At 39.4% G+C, this 21,332-nt stretch overlaps 1 protein-coding gene across 1 annotated transcript in view; it reads right to left on the reverse strand.

The window, feature by feature from the left end:
• LOC144630296 (uncharacterized) overlaps positions 1 to 21,332 on the reverse strand; it is a 50,369-nt gene that overhangs the window by 18,809 nt on the left and 10,228 nt on the right. The window contains exons 8-28 of the mRNA XM_078488627.1: positions 20,472 to 20,734; positions 18,456 to 18,573; positions 17,084 to 17,421; positions 16,466 to 16,604; positions 15,756 to 16,096; positions 14,890 to 15,028; positions 12,499 to 12,833; positions 10,859 to 10,997; positions 10,145 to 10,255; positions 8,885 to 9,571; positions 8,599 to 8,717; positions 8,051 to 8,109; positions 7,439 to 7,569; positions 6,860 to 7,159; positions 5,960 to 6,268; positions 5,194 to 5,490; positions 4,429 to 4,746; positions 3,422 to 3,715; positions 2,546 to 2,881; positions 1,610 to 1,912; positions 734 to 1,033 (exon numbers count right to left, since the gene is read on the reverse strand). Coding sequence (XP_078344753.1) covers positions 734 to 1,033; positions 1,610 to 1,912; positions 2,546 to 2,881; positions 3,422 to 3,715; positions 4,429 to 4,746; positions 5,194 to 5,490; positions 5,960 to 6,268; positions 6,860 to 7,159; positions 7,439 to 7,569; positions 8,051 to 8,109; positions 8,599 to 8,717; positions 8,885 to 9,571; positions 10,145 to 10,255; positions 10,859 to 10,997; positions 12,499 to 12,833; positions 14,890 to 15,028; positions 15,756 to 16,096; positions 16,466 to 16,604; positions 17,084 to 17,421; positions 18,456 to 18,573; positions 20,472 to 20,734 — 5,376 coding nt within the window. The remainder of the gene's footprint in view (positions 1 to 733; positions 1,034 to 1,609; positions 1,913 to 2,545; positions 2,882 to 3,421; positions 3,716 to 4,428; positions 4,747 to 5,193; positions 5,491 to 5,959; positions 6,269 to 6,859; positions 7,160 to 7,438; positions 7,570 to 8,050; positions 8,110 to 8,598; positions 8,718 to 8,884; positions 9,572 to 10,144; positions 10,256 to 10,858; positions 10,998 to 12,498; positions 12,834 to 14,889; positions 15,029 to 15,755; positions 16,097 to 16,465; positions 16,605 to 17,083; positions 17,422 to 18,455; positions 18,574 to 20,471; positions 20,735 to 21,332) is intronic.

The raw sequence follows: 21,332 nt of genomic DNA on the forward strand, positions 1-21,332 counted from the left end.
GAGGAATATACATTGTGTTTAGCGTGTTTGGGCCATCACGCTTTTAGAAAGAGGAATATACTTTGTGTTTAGAGTGTTTCGCTAGCACACTTTTAGTCGTGCGACTTAAAGAACGAATAATATCACGTTTACCATCACGCTTTTAGAACGAGGAAGACATTGTGTTTAGCGTGTTTCGGCCATCACACTTTTAGAACGAGAAATATACATTGTGTTTATAGCACACTTTTAATCGTACGACATTAAGGACGAATAATATCACATAATTTGCGTTTAGCGTGTTTGGGCGAAAATAGTTGTCGAGTGGACAAACACGCTAAACGCAACGCCAACAAAACATGCTAAACACAATGTATTCCTCGTTCTAAAAGTGTGATCGATGGCCCAAACACGCTAAACGCAATGTTATATTATTCGTTCTTAAAGTCGTACGACTAAAACTGTGCTAGCGAAACACGCTAAACACAATGTATATTCCTCGTTCTTAAAGCGTGATGGCCCAAACACGCTAAACGCAATGTGATATTATTCGTTCTGAAAATCGTACGACTAAAAGTGTGCTAGCGAAACGCGCTAAACACAATGTATATTCCTCGTTCTAAAAGCGTGATGGACGAAACACGCTAAACGCAATGTATATATTCTTCGGTCTAAAAGTGTGCCAACGAAACACGCTAAACACAATAGAACCCCTGAGACATAATTTATCTATTCTGAGATATTTAGTATTTACCTTCTTCGTCAGTAACTCCCCGGACAATTCCACTCCAAGGTCCGTTTCCTTTTACAGTGAATGCGCAAACTTGCATGCTATAATTTGTCCAAACTTCCAATCCTCCTAGTATAGTAGTCAACACCTCAGAGCCAAGAACGCTGACATTTCTCATAAATTCACCCGTGTTGTTGCTAAGGGCGACCCAATAACCCAATATAATGCCATTTCGGTCTGCTTCGATGACAGGAAACCAGTTAACTGTTAAAGCTGTTGTGTTGACGTAAAGTGATGACAAGTTGACAGGAGCACTTTCTGGGACTGTTAAGAAATAGACGAACTAAGTTAGTAACAGGCGAATTTCAGTTGAAGACACGCCTTTAAAAAGTTCTCCCTTAATAATCAGTGTGTTGCAGGGATCATGACTTTGTGAATGGAGTCGGGGTGGGGGAGAGGATGATTTTTTCATTCAGAGGGTTGATGACTAGGCCTGTCCCGATTGTGCTCGGCAACTTTTGAGCAACGTTTCATCGTTCCAGCAACTTTCTTCCTTCTAAGCAACTTTTGAATTTTCCAGGCCGAAGATTTCCGAAGATTGTCAGAGTGTTGTTCGAAGGCCATACGAACGTTTCCGAGCTTTCTTTGAACTTTTGCGAAGATCACGAAATTTGCCGAAGATTTCCGAGGGAGTTCAGAAGATGCTTCAACCGGTTCATTCAGCATTAAAAACTCGTCAGGAAACATGACGTCAACGGTATCTTTACGATTGTTCTTTGTAAAAGAAATTTTTGTAATTTAACACATTTTGGCCTGAAAATGTTAAATATTTCAGAAGATTCATGCGCTGTGTGCATGGAAATCACTACATTATGTTTTGAATGCAAAAACTATATTTACCATCCTCGTCTGTTATGCAGAATAAAGGCAATGAAATGTTTCCATCTCCAACTATCGTAAATGCCAAGACTCGTAACTCGTACTCTGTGAAGAATTCCAGGCTATTTATTTCTACATCAAAAACACTTGAATTTACTGTAATATTTGTGAAGTCGTCGAATGGGTTATTTGCCTTTTTGTAGAATATGCGATACCCCAGAACAATGCCATTCACGTGATCATTAGGTACGGGGTCCCACGTGACATTTATACTTGTGGAGCTGGTGTTGAACGCGGTCACATTAATTGGCGAGTGGCTTGGAACTGAAAGATATCAAAATAGTTAGAAAATAATAAAGATAGAACATCTGACTTGGCAAAAAGCTCTTCCATACAGCAGTGTTACGACACACAGACCAAATACCACTCCGATGAAAATTTAGTCAGTAATATAATTCCAACAAAGACTATTGATAAACGAAAGTTTACGCCAATTTAAGTTCTTAAAAATAAAAATGTAGGCGGTATGGTGACTGTTTTTTTTAGGAATTCGGTGCGTCAGTTTTAGATGGAAGTGAATATGTTAACAGTAGTCACTCATCGCAGTGTCGAGGAAAGGAGAACAGTTTAAAAATAAATTGTTATTCTGAGGGACGCAGAAACACGCTCTAAAAGTTAATTTAAAATCTGATCTCTTACACTAGAAGTAATTTTGGGTTTACTTTTATGAAATGCAGTCAAATGCCTGATTTTGGACCATTACTTCGTCAATTTCCAGGTGTTCAGTAAAGGTAAACTGAGAGACCCTAGTTCATGAATAAGAAATATTATACAAAGAGACAAAATGTGCATTACTTTTCTGAGAGACGATAAACGCGAGAGACTTGGCGAAGGGTATTGAAGCCAACAAAGTGGGTAATATATATTGTATCGTTTTACTGATAAATATAAACTTACCATCTTGGGCTGTTGTAATGTTGATCTCATGGCTTGGTACTCCATAATCAACAGTGTAAGCCATCACCTGAATAGTGTATGTCGTGTACTTTTTTAATCCACTTAACTCATAACTCGGTGAAGAGAAATCGCTTATAGCCCGTCGTTTACGAGTGCTGGTTACAGGTATCGAGATGTTGTGACGCGTGACATGTGGTGAATGCGTGACAAAGTAAGAAATGACGTAAGCACGTAGTATGCCATTTATGTGCAGCTCGTCGACTGGTCTCCAGTCCAACGTCAGTTTAGTTGAACTTGGAGCTTGGCCTGTAAGATTTGAGGGCGGGCGGCTTGGAGCTGAAAAAGAAGGAATCAGGGTGGAATGAGAACAAACTGGAAAACGAAAGAAAACCACTTCCGCGCGCTTACACTCCACTGATAAGAAATTAAAAATTGGTTGGCGTTATTTTACTCTGATGAAGGCCACCGAAAATTTAGTGTTTCAAAAGTAAGATCGAATGAATATTTCTAGTAAAATTAAGTCTACCGATCGCCACAGACAAAGTGCATTGTAAAATGTGTCGGGAATTTTCACCGATCGTTACTAAGGCCTATTAGTAATGGTAATGCATTTATACAATGCTTTTTGCATATGCAAATGATAAAATGCGCTGTATGACTACAACTTGGCGTTCACATGTTTTATATTTGGCTTATTTACTCAAAAGAAAATTAGAACCCAGGTATTTGTCCTGTTATCATCTTCCTCTACTGCTTATATAACGGGATCCTGTCAGATGTCGGGTTCCTGTACACAACCAAACCAACTGCTGTTGGGTTTCCTGTGGAGCATCTCCAGGTCGTGGTAACAAAAGATAACAGTGCCCCCTTACTTACCAGCTTCCTTGGTTTTGACCAAAATGACATCACTTGCATTCCCCTGTCCTTTGCCGTTGAATGGCACAATACGCACTTCATACTCAGTGTAGGGAAAAAGGTTTTCAATGTTTGCCTGATCTAAAGACTGTACAGTTATATTCCTAGTCTCGTTCCGTAATTTGTCAAGCAATAAAATGTGGTATCCCAAAATAAGTCCATTTGCAAAGTCTTTGGTCAGCGGTTTCCAGGCAAGCGTCACACTTGTAGGGGACGTTGCCGCTGGAGTAATATTTTGCGGGCTTCCTTCAGGAACTGAAAAGAAAAATCAAGTGATTTTTATTTGCTTAAGACTATAGCAACACACTAATGCTTATAGAGAAACTAGGCGATAAAACATATTGCTACAATTAGGGTACATATTAAGTTTTCAAGGTTAGAGAATAGTGCTTCTCATCAGTTGTGCGAATCGAATCGTTTTAAGCTTAAAGTATACACATTTGTACATCTTTTATCTTTGAAGCTTCATGCCGTACTTCTGAGCACTAAACGAGACGAATCTTGCAGATGTATCTTGCGAAATGCATGTTTTCTCTCTTTTTATTGTGCACCCTTCCCCTTCAAAACGAAGTGCGCTTTGTAATAGTCCGCGTAAAAAGAAAAAGTGCCTCGACAGATTAAAAAGTTGGTTGTTGACAATTATTAGTGTTGGATAGAGCTTATAGTGCTTCGGTTTTGGGACTGAAACCGCTTGCAATAAATGCTAATGATGGCTTTGGTGTCGACAACTGACTCACAGACCGGGGAAAACTGGAAAAACTAGTTGTCGACAACTGCTTTCATGAAAACAACTAAAGTAGTTTTCGTTTTGAAAAGTATAACTGTGTAGTCGTGGGGATGTAGTTTTCTAAAACTCAAAACATGCTTCTTACACTGGCTCTTTAGTTATTGATACCATTTTGTTATCGACCACTGTTCAGTAAGTCGAGGCAAAAACAGCAAAAGACACTTTATTGTGATATACTTACTCTCCTCGTCTGTTAGAACAGTTAACTCGTCACTTGTTTTCCCGAATCCTTTTACAGTTACACCAGTTACAGTGATATTGTATGCCGTGTAAATGAGCAGGTTGGTCTGGTGCAAAGTCATATTAGTAGTGTGCACACAAGCGCCTAATATGGCCTTAATCTCCATCGTGTCATTGGAATTCTCTGCGCGTTTTATGGTCACTTCATACGCATACGTAGCTTCATATGCTTCATCTGGAGGAACAAGATCCCAAGTGATCTGGATGCTGGTAGAACTTGTGTTGTAAGCTGTAAGGTTTGCTGGAGGCTGGTCTGAAACTGAACGAAATAATGCCATAAGTTGTGAGATTTAGACATTGTATTGTCTTGTGTTGTTCACAGGAATGGCCAGGAATTAAATGAGAAACGTAAAACGCAGATAGCCGGATTCCGGAGAGGGAGGGGTGTGTAGCTTTTATTGGGGGGGGGGGGGTGGGAGGTGTGGACATGGGGGTACCAATGCATGAAGTATGGTTTAAACTTAACTAATTTTTTAGACTTCAAAACAGGGCAACAATCTGTGCCTATCTTCATCCGAAATCTTGAAAGGAATCAGCAGATGATTCCTTAATAGCACTGCTTACCTCAATGCATTTCGTTTCCTGTTCAATGCATTTCGTTTAATGTTAGTTTTGACAGTTGATGATTTTTTTCCCTATCCTTTTAATCTTATAACTGTTCTAAGATGACAGTATATCGATATTGTAACAAGACATTAGACCTTACCACCCTTCTGCGTAAGGGCCTCTACAACTGCAGGGGTTCCAAACCCTTCGATTGTCAAACCCGTGACGTTGATGTAATAGCGAGTGTACGCATCAAGATCCGTTATTTCACACCAGGACATGTTGTAACAAGTTTGCTGTTTCCAATCTGGGGGTGAAGCGTCCTGTTCTGTGTAGAACACACCATACCCAATGATGATACCATGTCTGCCTTCACTAGGCACTGGACCCCAACTAACAAGGACACTGGTGGAGTTTATGGCTTGCGCGGTTACACTTGATGGAGCAAGACTTGGAACTAGCAAAACAAAAAGGTTTTATTATTATTTAATTGGAAATAGGTCTAATTGTTAACTATTTATTGTATTTTTACACGTGAAGATTTTGATTTTCCTCTCAGGAGGCCTTTTTTCTGTAGCTTTACGTTTTCTGTCGCATGTATTTGATTTTTGAAAATTCTTCTTAAATTCAGCGTGGATAAAAGTACCTTTTTCCCATATGTCTGAAGAGAAAGAAAACGTGCAAATTTGCGTCTGTCATGTCGCCATCTTATTAGTATTCAGCACGTGCAGTAGCTCTCTACTGCTACCCATACTACCTTTCGGTTATGTCGCGCGCACTTTTTTGCTTTTTTCCGATTAGCTGTAGGTTAATAAGCTGTGCAATTTAAGAATTGTCAGTTTTAACAATGAAAATAGTCTGAACCAAAGTTTAGAACTGAATTACTGATGCCTGTATCTTTCTCAGGTTAATCTTCGGAGGCTTACCATCCTGGCCTGTCATGGCGTGGACTGGATCGCTCAGCGGACCTAGCTTGTCTACGTCTGTAAAACCAAGGATCTGAATACTGTAGTTTGAAAACTTCTGGAGACCGACAAGAGTCGTCTCGTTAAGGTTTCCAGACGTCACGCTGACATTTTGTGCAGTACTGTTTCCATCTTTGACAGCGAAAAAAACAACGATGTATCCTGTGACCTTTCCAATGCCCTGCTTAGTAGGGATTGTAACCCACTTGACTTGAAGGCTGGTGGAGCTTTTGTTGAATGCTGTGATGTTAGTGGGAGAGTGGATCGGAGCTTTGAAAGCAACAAATAAAGGGAACTTAATAAGAACAATGGCAAGCAACAATCAAGTAAAACGAACTAATCTTAACTGATAAATAAAACTGGAGGATTGAAGACCCAAAACGTAAAAAAACGTCACTCCGACAAAAGTCGAAAACAGAGGAATTACAAAGCACACAAAAGTGGCAGATTCAAGGGAATCTTTCCCTCAGGATAAGAATGAAGCCCTGAAGGTCAACACTACAAAACCAGACTCAAGAGGATTATCCCTGCAGAATAAAGTACTGGAGCCAAACCCAGCTGCTGTTCCTAAAGACCATCAATCTACTTTATTTCTACTTTAGGCAAGCAGAGGCGGCGCAGCGTTTAAGAACGGGGGGTTGGGGGTGGGGGTTAAGACTGTTACAAAACTACGCGGCGGCTTTTCACATTTGGAGCAACTTCTGATTGCTGTTTTCAGGCCATACGAACGTTTCCGATCATTTTTCGAACTTATCCGAAGATACACGAAGTTTCCCGAAGACTTACAAGGAAGCAAGAACTATATGAGGTGAAGGTGTAGACGGGCAAGGTAGTATTGTGGTGGGTTACAGTTAAGGTTACCTCTTGGCGCTGTCCATACATAAATGGGTTCACTCATTCTTCCTTCGCCTTCCAAAGTAAAACTCCGAGCTGTGATCAGGTACTTCGTGTAAGGCTGCAGATCACGTATCTCGTAAAACGTATCAGTTGTCCTCAGGGTGACATTGAAGTCTTTACCAAGATTAGTATCACGGTAAAATATCTCATAACCTTGAAATATTCCGTGTAACAGTTCAGTTGGTCCGTTCCAAGTGATAGACAAGTCAATGGAGAGTTGTTTTGAAGCGTTCTGAGCTTGAAGGCTGACAGCTGTTATAAATACTGAGAAAGAGAGGACATAGGCACGCAATGAGTACGGAGGGAAAGTTATTATACTATACTAAGATCATTGTGTCTTCAACTAACAGTTAGTTGTACACCACAGATATGTGGAATAAATAGATTTAATCTGGATAAAGAATAAGAAATTAACATCAGCGTGTGGCCTCGACTTGACATTTTCACCAAAATACATTTCTTTGGGCCGAAATTGTAACCTTTTTATGCACGAGATTTACAACAAAAGGACTAATTATTGACGAGGAATTAAATTAAACATACTATCGTTTGCTTTAAGCTTGTTTATCTGGTAAGCGCTTTGTGAGAGCCAGTTTATAACAGGTTCAGCTGCACTGTATCCGGTGTCTGTAAATTTCACTGTAAACTCACACCCCACTGCGCCTGAAGCGTCCCTGTAGAAACAAACAAGTTGTACTTCATGTAACTCGTTAGGTTAATCGCTCAGTGGCTTGAAAAATTACTGTCAGTATCAGTACTTAGTAAATACCAAAACTGTAGAAAAGTGTTTGAAATCACTTTCCTTGATTGGTTTGCTAGCATTAGCATGAGCAGTGTATTATTCACATCTTTAACGTTTTAGGATTTCACTCGGCAACGCATATTAACGCTTTGTCCCTAGCGAAAGAAAATTAGGAAAATTCTTGGTAACACGCGGGAGAAATTTCTTGTTTTGTAGTATGGCTTAGTTGTTAAGAAGGAAATGATATAAATGAATCTTGGATTGGGTAGCAATGATTTTTTTTTGAAGAGAACATAAATTGAAGTCATTTAAGCAGGTGAATATTATGGAATTTGAGTATGTTAATGAGATCTGAAGACTTCGATAATGTACAATGTAAGGCAATCTGGTCGAAAGTGAAATTTACGACTTACCAATATTTGTTAACTGTAACGCCAATATCGCCACTTGTATTATGATACAATGATTGGATCTGCATAGATAGAAAGGAAAGGAAATACTGTCAGGGAAAACCTTTGAGTATCGGGTTGCGGCACTTTATATGATATTCAATAATGGTTTCAATGAGAAACAGTTGTCAATTTTTAGCATGATCTCGAAAAGCTTGAAATCATGCCTAGATCATGCCTTTGGTTACCAAACACTTATGGTTTGATTTTGCTTAAAAATACTCGGCAAAGAAGACAGTCAAAAGCTCGAATATTTTTTAATTTTCAACCAAAAAACCTTTCTGATATTCTATTCAAATGTTTTCTACGACTTATCTGTCTGCCAATACATGGATTTGGTAATAAGGGGGAAATCGAGCGAATGCCGTTTCACAGACACACACACTAATTATCAAAGGGATCTACATAGATCCGCAAAGCATGTGCAGAACAGTGTACTCACATTATGCAAAATACTACATGTTCGTAACATGTCTGGACCAGTTCTTGTTTAATGTTTTACTATTCCTTACGTGATTTGTTAATTGTTGATTCCAGTTTTCAAACGCGTCTGTTTCGTGATCCAACAGCCTTGCATCCCAAGTGGTCCCAGTAAAATCTAAGTTAACGTGTAGTTGTAGGTTGGGATCTCCTGCGAAAAGTTGTTACGAGGAAACGATATAAATAAAAAATCAGTCCTTATTTACCAGTTAGAGTTTCAAATCCCACCTTACATCTACCAGATATTACCTGCATGCTAATTAAAGGAGGTTAATCCCACTTAGTAATGAAATAGGAGTAAGATTTTCAACAAGTTACCTTTGTAATAACTATAAGCTGTGACTATATCCTCGCTGGATAGCTTTCTGTACCAAATAATAACCTCGTCAAATGCTGCTTCAGGAAGATCGCCATTGGAGTCGCCGACGAAGAATTGGGTGACATTGTTTGCAGCAAAATTACCGTCACTACATCCCTTGAAAACAAAGTCTTTAACTTCCTCTCCGTTCACAAATACGTTTATACTGTCTAAGTCGTCCAGAGATGTGTAGGTTAGTACATAATGTGTCCATACTTCTTTCGGTTTCGAAAACACAACGATACATTTCTTGTTGGAGTTTGTAATTTGATAAGCTAGTTGAGGTGTACCAGTGTTAACCTGAAACATTTTGTGACCTCTGTAGTTATCTCTGTTAGATTCAAGAAAGACTTGTCCAGCACTATTGTGCTTGTACCACAGCCATAACATTAATGTAAACCCTTCGTTACACTGAGATGTGTTGTAGAGGCACTCACTGGGAACAAGTCCCTCGGTGAGAGTAAACGTCCCGCTGACTCCGTGTTTGACATTCAAAGCTTTGCCTCTGATTCCGTTTATAGTGTTCACTTCCCTCGGTACAACACCAAAGTCAGAACCCACAACGTTGTTGATCTTTTTATCATCGTCCATCGTCCAGTAAATAGCAGCTGATTCAAGAAGCTTGTCTATCGCTAAAGGCAAATATCCTAAAAGGCAATGATGTAAAGCTGAGTTGATTCAATACGATGGACGAACTCTTAAAAGGTAAGGGAAAGGTGCAGTTGAAAAAGACTGAGAACTTTCAGTTCTAAAGGCGAGATTTAAAATTAATGTATCTGAAATATTGCAAAACGATTGTCAAACGAGTTATGAAGAACAAACAAAGTTAAATAGGATGTATAAAGTTCATCCTTGTGTTCACATAAATCACACGAGTTAAGTAATCCATGATTTTATTGAACCTGTATTCACCGAATCATGAAAAATTCTACTCTTAAAAAAGATGTAAACTATACTGACTCTTCTGTTTCGCATAGCTGGAAATCTTAAGACTACACGAAGGGCCCCTAACCGGGCCCGTTCCCCAACAATAACAGAGAAATGAACGGTTTTCTGCATCAAAGAAAAGCAACTTGATGTTGTCAAAATTCCCAGCGGCTATCAATCCCTAATTTCTCCTTTCCACATCAGTAATTATCAAGAAAACAGGTAATGGGAATAAAGAAACTCATCAAAAGAGAAACATGCAGCGTCTAAAACGGAATATTAAAAAGAGATACTTTGTCTTTTCCTGCACCATTCTTCGTCTCGAAGGCTTGAGTCGCAAACGCACTGTCCCGTGACCTCATCGCAATACTGTCCCGGTAGGCATGGGAGCTCACACACGATATCTACGGAAGAACGCACGCTAGAGTTACTGCGGGTTGGCATAGCAAAATAAGGGAGAGGTTATGGCGTATTTAAAATAATGAACATGTTGAATTTTTAGGCAGGTCACGCAAACATTTATTCCTCTAATTTATCGAGCGCAATGCTCGTATTGACGAGGATCAACAAATTTCAGTGCGGACTAAGGATGTTGATTATAGAGCAAAGCAATTCTGCGCGCTATGATAAGTCCAATGTGCAGTCCGTAGCGTGAGTTATGGTAGCTGATTGTCCTGATTGTGGTGCTGACTAAAACCTGGTTTTCATACCAACGCAAGCACAAACGCAAGGATAACAGCTTTTATTCCACCAGGAAAACGGCTTTGACGCAAGCAAAAGCACATGCGCATTGCATTTTGATGCTTGTGCTTGTGCTTGCCGCAAGCACAAGCACAAAGTTGTTTGTCTTTTTCGCGTGATTACGCTTGTGCTTGCGTCTTTATTGAAAACCAGGCTTTATAGCTAAATCATGTCTCGGGTAAAGTTAGCGTATGCTATGTTTGTACGGTCACGTGGGTACTTTATCGTGTTTTTAAATGTACAGTGATTGTAATTCTTCTCAGTACCTTGACAGCCGTATAGCTCCACCCTCATAGCTAAGTGGTTGTGCCAGCCTAATGGTCGAAAACGGACGTAACGTGCAGTGATTGGTGGGTTTAGGTCATGTGACACAACAGTGTGCTTGTCTGTATTTCCAACAAATTCCTAAATGATAATAAATGTTAGCGACAATTTCAAACTTACAACTGCTTTAGACCATCATTAAATTTGAAACACGGTTTTTCAAAGGCAACAAAATATCTTAACAGTATTGCTGGTTAAGAAATAGCTATTTATCTAGTTTTCTATCTTTCCAATAAGAAATACTCTTAATCAGAGTATAAAGAATAGATACATTTATCGGTTAACAGCACTAGTCAAACTTTTCACACGTGCGAGAAAAATATTCTGTCATCATAATCTCGGCTGAGCATGACGTATAGAGAACTTGACCCAGGTGGTTTCGGTTGTCTCTAGACTCTCTACACCATCACGGGAATGAAATAAAGTGGCTGTGATCTTTAACAAAGTATGAAGACATAAATACGGAGGTTTTATTCATTTATATTAATAATTTTACGAGTTTTTCTGTACTTTGGCGAGCCCGTGGGGCGAGTCAACACACACAAAAATGTATAATAAGAGATATTTTATTGAACGTTTTTCTTTCCAGAAAACCAAACTTTTAACTGTGTTTCGTGTTGCGCGTGCTCAAAGGAATTAAGAGGAAAACAATTGACCGGTTAAACTGGTATCCTAGAGTAAAAATATCGCGAGATATTTGTACTAATTTCGCGCGTCTCTCCAAACGTTTATCTGCTTTTGAACACTGTTCAACAGTAAAAGCTTACAATGCACCTGCTAATAAGTAGGTCCTTTGTTTTTTTTTAAATTGATAACGATTTCCTGAAATATACACCTAAAACCTTGAGAAAGTCGAGGCTGAAAAAATAGGTTACCGCAATACTACTTTGTCTTTTGAAATTGAACATTTTAAGAACATTTTAGGCTCAAATCTTCGAAAAAGTTCTGAACGTTCAACCTGGGCCGAAAATTAGATGTTCTATACACAACACTTTCTCGTGGCATACTTAACAATTATTCCATGAGCGCGCGTTGGATATAAAATTGTAGATAGGCAAAGATGCGCGTAGCGCTGAGTTGGCTATAACGATCTCATATCCAACAAGCGGGAGTGCAATAATTGTTTTATTAAAAACACGCAAATAATTGCAATATTTGAGCTCCCCGGCTGTTCTCGTAAACGCGTATCGGCTACCATATTTGTGGTCAATGGTATATGAGCTCATATACCATTGCCTGTTAACCAATAAAACTCGGTAATTGCAATTTTCTTTTTTATTTTTTATTATTATGGAATATCCCTTTTTTTTTTTTTTTTCGTTACGTCTTTTTTTGTAAAAATTTAAAAAGGGGGATTTTTTTTTTTTTTTTTTTTTTTTTTTTCCCGGGGCACAATTCTTTGCATGTTTTTAATAAGACAATTATTCCACTCGCGCTTGTTGGATATGAGATAGTTATAGCCAACTCGGAGCTACGCGCCTGGTTGGCTATCTACCATTTCATATCCAACGCGCGCTAATGGAATAATTGTTAAATATTAAAAGAGTGTATTCAACATTTTGATACATCTAGCTGTATTGACCTGATGTGTGGTGTGATATGGCTTCCTGTAGTCATGAAAACTCATTCCATTGTTACTGTAGTCCAGCATGTATTTGGTAACCCAGCCTTCCGATTCACTCCTTCCTTGTGTTGCTACACGTGTTACTTTAGTGTACTGATTACCAAGGTCAATTTGTAGCCACTGATTGACATCATTGTATAAAGCGTTCCAGCCTCCTGATTTGCCTGGAGGAGGTTGAAAGTTAAGTCTGCCCTGTTCAGCAGCGTGATTAGAATTGTGTTCTGTCGAGGCACTGATCTGTCCGTCCGTGATCAAACCACTTTCCATCCCAAGAGCTTGTTGACATGCTAAACCTTTGATGGAATTGACACAAATACAGTGCTGTGTTATAAATAATAACTAGGGATAGTTGACACTACAAAAGTCCCCGCGGTTAAAAACGTTGTTTTTTTCACCGCATCTGTTACTACCGTCAATTGTTTTGCTTGATATTTTGGCTTTTCAATTGCCCAATTGGTTAAAAATCATTTATCTGTTTGGGACATATTTGTGATAATTCAGGGATTAAGAAAACACTCGCTGGCGGCTCGTGTTTTCTAATCAAGCATTTAAACACGCAAAATCACAGCTTAGCTGATGTGGTCGTGTCTACAATAAAAACTAAAACTATTTAAATGGTGTTTGAGTATATGGTAGGTAAAGGTGAAGTCTGCGTCGAGCCTAGACTTGCCACAAGTCGACCTCACGAGTTCAAGTAAAAAGCGAGCGAAGCGAGCCAGGCCGCGAAGGGCCGTGCGCGGCGAGGACGAAGCGCGAGATCGAGTAATAAACAAGACGAAGGACTTTATTGAAAGTCTGCGTCGAGCCTAGTTGCCCAAACAGCCGGAGCTTATCCCGGTTTCTGTAGCATAAAGCGACTAGGAGTATTTCTACTCCCCCTGGATGGGATGCCAGTCCATCGCAGGGTCTTCTCCGAGCATTAAATTTACCGGTACTCTTTCATACACCTGGGTGGAGAGAGGCACAATGAGGGTAAATTGTCCTGCCCAAGAACACAACACAATGACCCCGGCAAGGACTCGAACCTGGACTGCTCGATCCGTAGTCCGGCGCACTAACCATTAGGCTACCAAACCTCCCGTTGTGTTAATCTTCAAAAAGGAAGCTGTTTTCAAGAAAGGAAAATTCAAAAACTGCACTTGTAACCAATGTAACGGTGTCTGAGAAGGAGTAACATGTGGCCGTGTTGTTGTTGTAATTAATGAGTCAAGCAGGAAATTGCGGTAATTAGCTTATAAAGACTGATTAAATTCAAGTTTCTTGATCAGTATCTTGATCAGTTTTTGAACTAATCGAGCGTGTCTTGATCAGTATGTTCATTGGATATCAACATACATGCACCTGACCTAATTGATGCAACCTTATTGGGTCATAAGCTCATGAATTATTAATGAGTTTGAGAAAGAATGTTACAACGTTGGTTAAATTTGAATTTGAAGTTTTACATGCATAACTAAAACAATGACAACAGCTAACAACAAACGCACAATGGCAGAATAGAAGAACAAAATAAGAACATTGCCCGTTTTGGAAAAAACTACTGTCCATTACCCGTCACCACTTTTATTACAAAGAGATTCATTGTTGTCCTTTTCGTGAACATTATAATTAGGAGCTCGCTTCTATTACGCCCTTATAGTATTGTAAGTTGTGTTTGGTCATACAGTCAACTCTCTCTTAACGGACACCTCTATAAGACGGACAACTCCATAAGACGGACACCTGGTGATGGTTCCTGCCGTTTTCAGTCTTTTACTGTAACCAAACTCCCTATAAGACGGACACCTTTCTAAGACGGACAACAGACATTTTGAAATCATTAACGGACACTTGAGAAGCGTTTTTTATCATGTTTTATTAGCGAAAATACTTCCAAACTTCGTATCGACCTAAAGCAAAGTTAGTCAGCACCCTAAGGATACGTGTATACCAAGCTTACTAACTTTTAACGGATTACGTCTCTGCTCTCTACAGAACGAACACTTCTCTAAGACGGACAGCTACGACCGGTCCCGAAGGTGTCCGTCTTAGAGAGAGTTGACTGTATTTGCATACGCGCACTAGGATGCAATTTAGAGTCGTTTTTCAAATGTATATACTTCACTAGGAAATTATATTCTGGAGGACGTAATTGAAACCGGTATTTTTACAAAATCGATGCTATCTTTCATTTTTTGCCCATAATGTGCCATTTACTCAAAAGCAAATACGACGTGGTTTGTTTTCTTTGAAAGCGCTGTGATTTTAATTTTTTTTTTTCGCGAAAATCGGCTTTTGCGTCCAGAAAGGCAAGGACCAAGAATAAAAAAACTCTCCATTCGTTGGCAAGCAAAAGAACTTAGAGAATACCTTGACAGCCAAAAAGTTCCACTCTCATTGAGATGTGCTCGTTCCAGGTCACTGGTCGAAAACGGATGTACCGTGCTGTGATTGGTGGGTTTAGATCATGAGAAACAACAGTATCCTTGTCTGAGTTTCCAGCAAAATCCTTAACAAATAAGATGACGAATTGTAAGAGATATGACATAAACGTATTGCTTAACTTTTAAAATATCTTTAACATGTCTTAAACTAAACTATTAGCAACAGCCAACAGATCGATTCAGATGAAAAGTCAACAACAATGGTCAACAATTTTTTCAAATGAAAATTTCTTTTCAATGAAAACCATGTTCAGTCCTATGACAAAGTTATCCAGTGATAAAGCTCCGGGGTGGAACTATACAAAAATGATTACCAAATTATAGAATCGCATTCGCCCGGGGCGTGTTAACTAAATTAAAGATATTCACACTTTGCACGAAATGTAAATAAGCCGAATTTAAGTTCCCAGCGTCAAGTTAAGTTATTTTCAATCCTAAAGATGGGATAGCCAGATGGTTTCTCGTTGCCGCCGCATTACTCCACCGAACCATCAATAACGGAGTACTCCCTGGATGGGATAGTAGTCCATCGCAGGTTAACCCCCTGTTTTCTTTTAAAAGTCTGTCATCGGTATCCATGATACTTCTACGTGAAAAGAGGATCTGTGAGAGTAAAGCATCTTGCCCAAGAACACAACACAATGATCCCGGCCAGGGCTGGAACCCCGACCTCTTGTCCCAGGGTCCATCGACGAACTAACCATTTAGGCCATTACGTCCGAAAGCGAATTTTTAAAAAAGTTAAAATAAAGGAAAAGTTATGCACGTTTTGACGAATCAAATTCATTTTACCTTGCTTGCGGTTTTTCCTTGTTCTCTGTAGTAGCGAAAATTCACTCCATTGTTACCGTATTGCAGTCGGTACATAGTTATCCACTGGTCGACAAGTGAATCAGGACTGTTCCTTCCTTGTGTTGCTACACGTGTTACTTTAGTGTAGTAACTACCAAGATCAACCTGCAGCCATTGATTGGCGTCGTTTGTAAGAGCTGACCAAGCGCCCATTTTACTTACGGCTTGGTGAAAGTTCAGTCTGCCCTGTATGGCGGCATGATTGGCGTCCCATTCTGAAGACGCACTGATCTGTCCGTCTGTGATCGCACCGTGTTCCATGCCAAGGGTTACTTGACATTCTAAAGAATTCACAGAATTAACACACGCATTGCACAGCGTTAAGACATACATCTTATAAAAATGATTTTCATGTGTAGCTTCGCTGCTTTCTTTTACGAGGTTTCATATTTTAAATGTCAAGTAAAATTTGACAGCGATACAACACACTGAAACGTCTAAAAAAGATTTAAGTATCCAAAGTTTTTCTTTCTTGAAGACCAAAATTGGAACTGTGTTATGTGTTGCACGCGATCAGGATAACCGGTATAGCCGATTTGCGCAGTATTTTTTCACTCCTCTGAGTAGAGTTGGATAACAAACAAAAATATGTTGACTTCCTTTTTTAAGCGATATTTTCGGGAAAAAACCCTTAAACCCTCTCTCAGTACCTTGGCATCCATAGAGCTCCGTTCTCATTGATATCCGGCCATACCACGTGATTGGTCGAAAACGGACGTAACGTGCTATGATTGGTGGGTTTAGGACATGTGACACAACAGTATCACGGTCTGTGTTGCCAGTAAATTCCTAAATAAGTAAGAGTAGAAATAATTGTGAGAGATCTACAACTTTGAAGCATCCGTACTATATAAATCCCTATTATTTTCTAAACTAAATTTTACCCATCCTATTTACTGGCATGCAAACTATTACTCAACAAAATGCACTACAACAGCGCACGCAAAATGACTCGTACTGTCCAATTACACAGGCATGGCGCTTTAATTGTCCTGTTACACTGTCTAAGTATAACCATGACGAGTACACTGTCCTATTAGTGCTCAAATCAGGCTGCTAATAAACAATCACGTTCGGGAATTTTGTTATAGTTTTGATTAAAATGAGTAGCGGCTGGTTTGAAATTGTGTCCACTCAAGTCAAGGGAAGTTTGTCAAGTTTTTTCTTTGTAAAGGGCCGCTACCTACCAGTTAATTATAATTTAAAGAGGTGTAGAATTTATTTAGAAGTTAACTGATGAGCGTTTCTATGTATTGAATCTACTCCACCTTGTCAGTATTTTTCCCGTGTTCCCTGTAGTAGTGGAAATTCACTCCGTCATAACTGTACTGCAGCTTGTAACTTTTCACCCACTGGTTGCCGTAAACACTCCTTCCTTGTGTTGCTACACGTGTTACTCTGATGTAATTACTACCCAGATCAACCTGCAGCCACTGATTGGCATCTGCTGTGCCAGCCACCCATGATCCTTGTTTACTCCCACTTGGTTGGATGTGCAGTCTTGCCCGGTTGGCAGCACGATCTTCATTCATCTCTAAAGAGGCGCTGATTTGTTCATCAGAAATTGCACCGCTTGCCATGCCAAGGGAGTCTTGACATTCTGAAGCTTGAATTAAATCGACACAAATACAGACGTAAATATAGCTTAACATTAGCACCTGCTCTATACGAAGAGGGGCGGGGGTGGGGGGGGGGGGGCACTCCCGTAAATTTAGGATTGGTGTGTGCCTGACAAAGGTTCTTACACCCGACCTGTTTCAAAATAGAAAATCGAGGAACGATACCTTTTTAAGGTACCTACCCCCCCCCCCCAAAAAATGACACCCTATTCAAGGGTAACGCTAACTATAGGAATTGTGTAATCAGGTCGTTTTTATTTCTTTTCTTTAGCATGGAATGTTTAACGGGTCAGTTTTAACAGATCAAATCGTTTTCGTTTAGCTGGACGTTTACGCACTTACGCACATCTTAGCTAATACAATTATTGAAAGAAACCCTTTCTGAGGATCACACTGGGATCTTAATGGGAAGAGGAGCAAAAAGGTTACCTGTTTTACATCGTACGTTATTCTCAGAGTCTTGATTTTCTTTTCACGACCAGTTATCATGCATTTTATGCACCTAACGTTTACAGTCCCTCATGCATTCTTTAAATGTTACAGTCCTTCCAATAAAGACCCTCCTCTCCTCTTAATCATGAAACCCAGTAGAAAGTCCCTTTGGTTGGAGTTTTACACTATACTAATGATCTTTTACTCGTAAGTTTAGTTTATCATTTTATCAAAATTCATTTGTAAGCCTGGTCAACGTGTGAAGCAAACTCAAATGCAGCGTAAGAGAAAGGCATGTTCAAACGTGTGAAGCAAAAGACTAAAGATACGCAGGCGCAGGATGATGTTTTTTCAAGAAGAGGGACAGGTCGCGCTTTGCTGCGCTTGTGCTTGTATTTTCGTTTACAATGTTAACATGCAAAGGGGGGGGGGGGTAAGCACAAATGCACGCGCAGTCCCCCAAGTGCAAGAAAATGGAAAGTTAACCATTCCTTGCGCATGCATTTTCGCTTTCGTTGTTCTACTAAATCACACTGTGTGCGATTACATTTGAATTTGCGTTGCACATGTGAACCAAAAGTCTACCTACCGGCCGGAAAAACTCGAGCGTCGTTTGGCGTAAAGGAGCAATTCTCATTTATACTTAACACAGCATCGCTGATTGCAATGTCTCCAAGGTAACCACCAATCAATCCTTCAATTATTACCTAAATAATAAAAATAGGCATGCGCATTAACGGACAATCTCACATTCCGGTAGATATGTTGTAGTAGTAGTCTTTCACAGTAAAAAATTTTTTTTAATCTATCAATTCTTGAGATTGAAGATTCAAACTTTGGGCTAAGTGTTGTTACTTGAAGGATATTTTGTTTGGCCACGATAACTAGAAGTTATCACAGCGTTCTCGTATTTCGACGCGCTATGAATAACAAAGAAATCAAGACCCTTTTGCATTCTCTTTGCACTGGATTAATGTATTATTGTGACTAACGGCCAGTCTCATGTAACGTGTTTCTTACTTAGTTTGAGAACAAGTTGCATTTCCTTTTTTTCGGAGTCCTAGCTTAGCTATTATTATTAGACTGGTTTTAAAACGCTTTCTTTTTTTTCGCCTTCCGTCCACACTAAAACGATGGAAACAAGGCTTATATCGTTTAAGTGTGAGTGAGTGAAAAGCAGAACTTCAAAAACGCTGAAGTCTGAAAAGGCTATCGCAACCTCACTTCTAGTTTTAATTTTTTTTTTTTTACAAGTGACAGAGTGGGCGTCGGAGTCGTAATTAGAAGCAGAGAGCGTTGCGATCTAGTGAATATCAAACTGACGGAGTCGTGAGTAGAGTTTCCGACTCCGCTTAAGACTCCGGCACTAATGATGATACGATATTATTCATTCAAAATATTTCTTCAATCCCCGGTTAATTCCAGCTAACCGGCTAGCGCCGACCAAATTTGGAAGATGTACCTATTATACGACGATTAACGTCATTAAAATGACGTCAATTGTCCTACATCAAAAATTAACCGATTGCAACCTCGTTCCCACGTCATTAACCGATCGTTACCCCGTTCCCACGTCACACGGCAACTGCTCTGACGACTGGGAAAATGGCGAGATTTGTGCAGTTCGACGAGCAGAAAATCACCAAATTATTAAAAGACAAGAGAAAGAAACCAACGAAGGCGAGTCAAACGATTTTTAAAGCGTATCTTCAAGAAAAACAATTTCTGAACCAGCAACAGTGGAGGACTTGGCGCAGTTTTACGAAAATTCTTCGTCGAAGTAAGCAAGAATGATGGAAACCTGTATTCCAAAAGGTCGCTTTGTGTCATCAGATTTCGCTTCACTAGACACTTCAAGCAATTCCTGAATATCGACATTATAAAGGACAGGGAATTTTAATCTAGGTAACCGAGTTGTGAAGTTTAAATCAAATTTAAAGCGAACGTTGTTGTGTATTTGTGTATTTTGCCTACTGTCAAAACCATATTAAATCCATTTTCTGCATTTGGAGCCCTGGAAATATTTTAAATGAATAATAAAACAATTATTGAATTCGGCTTTCGTATGATATAAAGAATTATCTCGGAGGGTGTTATCCGCCGAAGCCGGCCTCCGAGATCTGCATAATTCTTCATATCATACTCAGCCTCATCCAATAATTGCTAAATATAAGAGAAAATACTGAACGACGTTTCGGTGTCATCCTGGCACTATTATCATGGTGCCAGGATGACACCGAAACGTCGTTCAGTATTTTCGCTTATATTTAAAACGATTGACAAATACTATGTGATTAGATACCATGTGATAACGCATGTACGCGTTAATGCAAACAATTAATTAATGCGTACACGCGTTAATGTGATAACGCGTGTACGCAGACAAATGTTGGTGGAGAATTTTTTACAGCCGTATTAATGGGGGTTAAGGAAGATAATATCAAACTTTATTAAAAACAGACTTACAAGAACCATGTAAAGAGCTATAACACTCGTCAAATTGTATTGCAATTTTTCAACACCCTAAAACAACTTTTTTTTCTGGCCTAAGCATAAAAACTTTCCCATAACGAAAATAGTTATTGACATGTACAATCTACTATACCTGATACGCATATATCTCTCTTATAGGTATCTCCCCTTTCCTCCATACGTTGCCATGGGAACCTGCGAGTCTCCACATTAGTATTTCTGCATCATTGCTATGACTACGTAAATACACATTCAACCTGCCTGATGTGTTTCCATGCATGTGGTACCAAAATGTAAAGCAGTTTCTGGAAGGAACTGTAAGACGGCTTTCCAGGCGAGCATTTTCGCCTTTCACACGAGGGAATGAAGACTCGATGTACATAAATTTCTCCGTCGCTGAAAAAATGATTGCAATTTTTTTCAAGGTTAAAAACCTGTTTTGTATTCATCCGAAAGCGTTTTACTTTAGTAGGTGCTTATACAAGTATCTGGTGGATCAGGGGATTATAATTTCAAGAACTTTTTCAAAAACAGTTGAACTGTTTGCTGCTGACGTTGATAAGATACAGTAACTTCTGCAGTTTATGTAAACTTAGCTGACATTTCTCTTTGTAGGGATAAATGTACTCGTCAAACAACCTCGCCCCAGTACACTGAGAAACTCAAACTACGAGCTAACGCTCGAAACGTCAGCTAAAATGAACTCCTGGTAAGATTTTAAAGTCACGCAATTTTTGACTATTTCAGCACTGACAAACTGGTCATAGAATGAATTGAAATATCACAGCAATTAATTAAAGCTGTAAAGGAACTTCAAAGAAAAAAAACAGAAAATTCTAGAAGGGGCATGCACGGATGGACAAAACTAGAGTAAGAAAAGATTAAAAGGACTGCGTTTGGGTAAACTTGAAAACCATCGACCTGACTTTTTTCAATACTGCTCGAAAACCATCTTTGTTTGTCATATGGCCGTGATTTTGCTCTGCCGATTTTA

This window comes from Oculina patagonica, chromosome 11, assembly GCF_052425735.1.
Source record: "Oculina patagonica isolate OP01 chromosome 11, crgOcupat, whole genome shotgun sequence".
NCBI classification, from domain to species: domain Eukaryota; kingdom Metazoa; phylum Cnidaria; class Anthozoa; order Scleractinia; family Oculinidae; genus Oculina; species Oculina patagonica.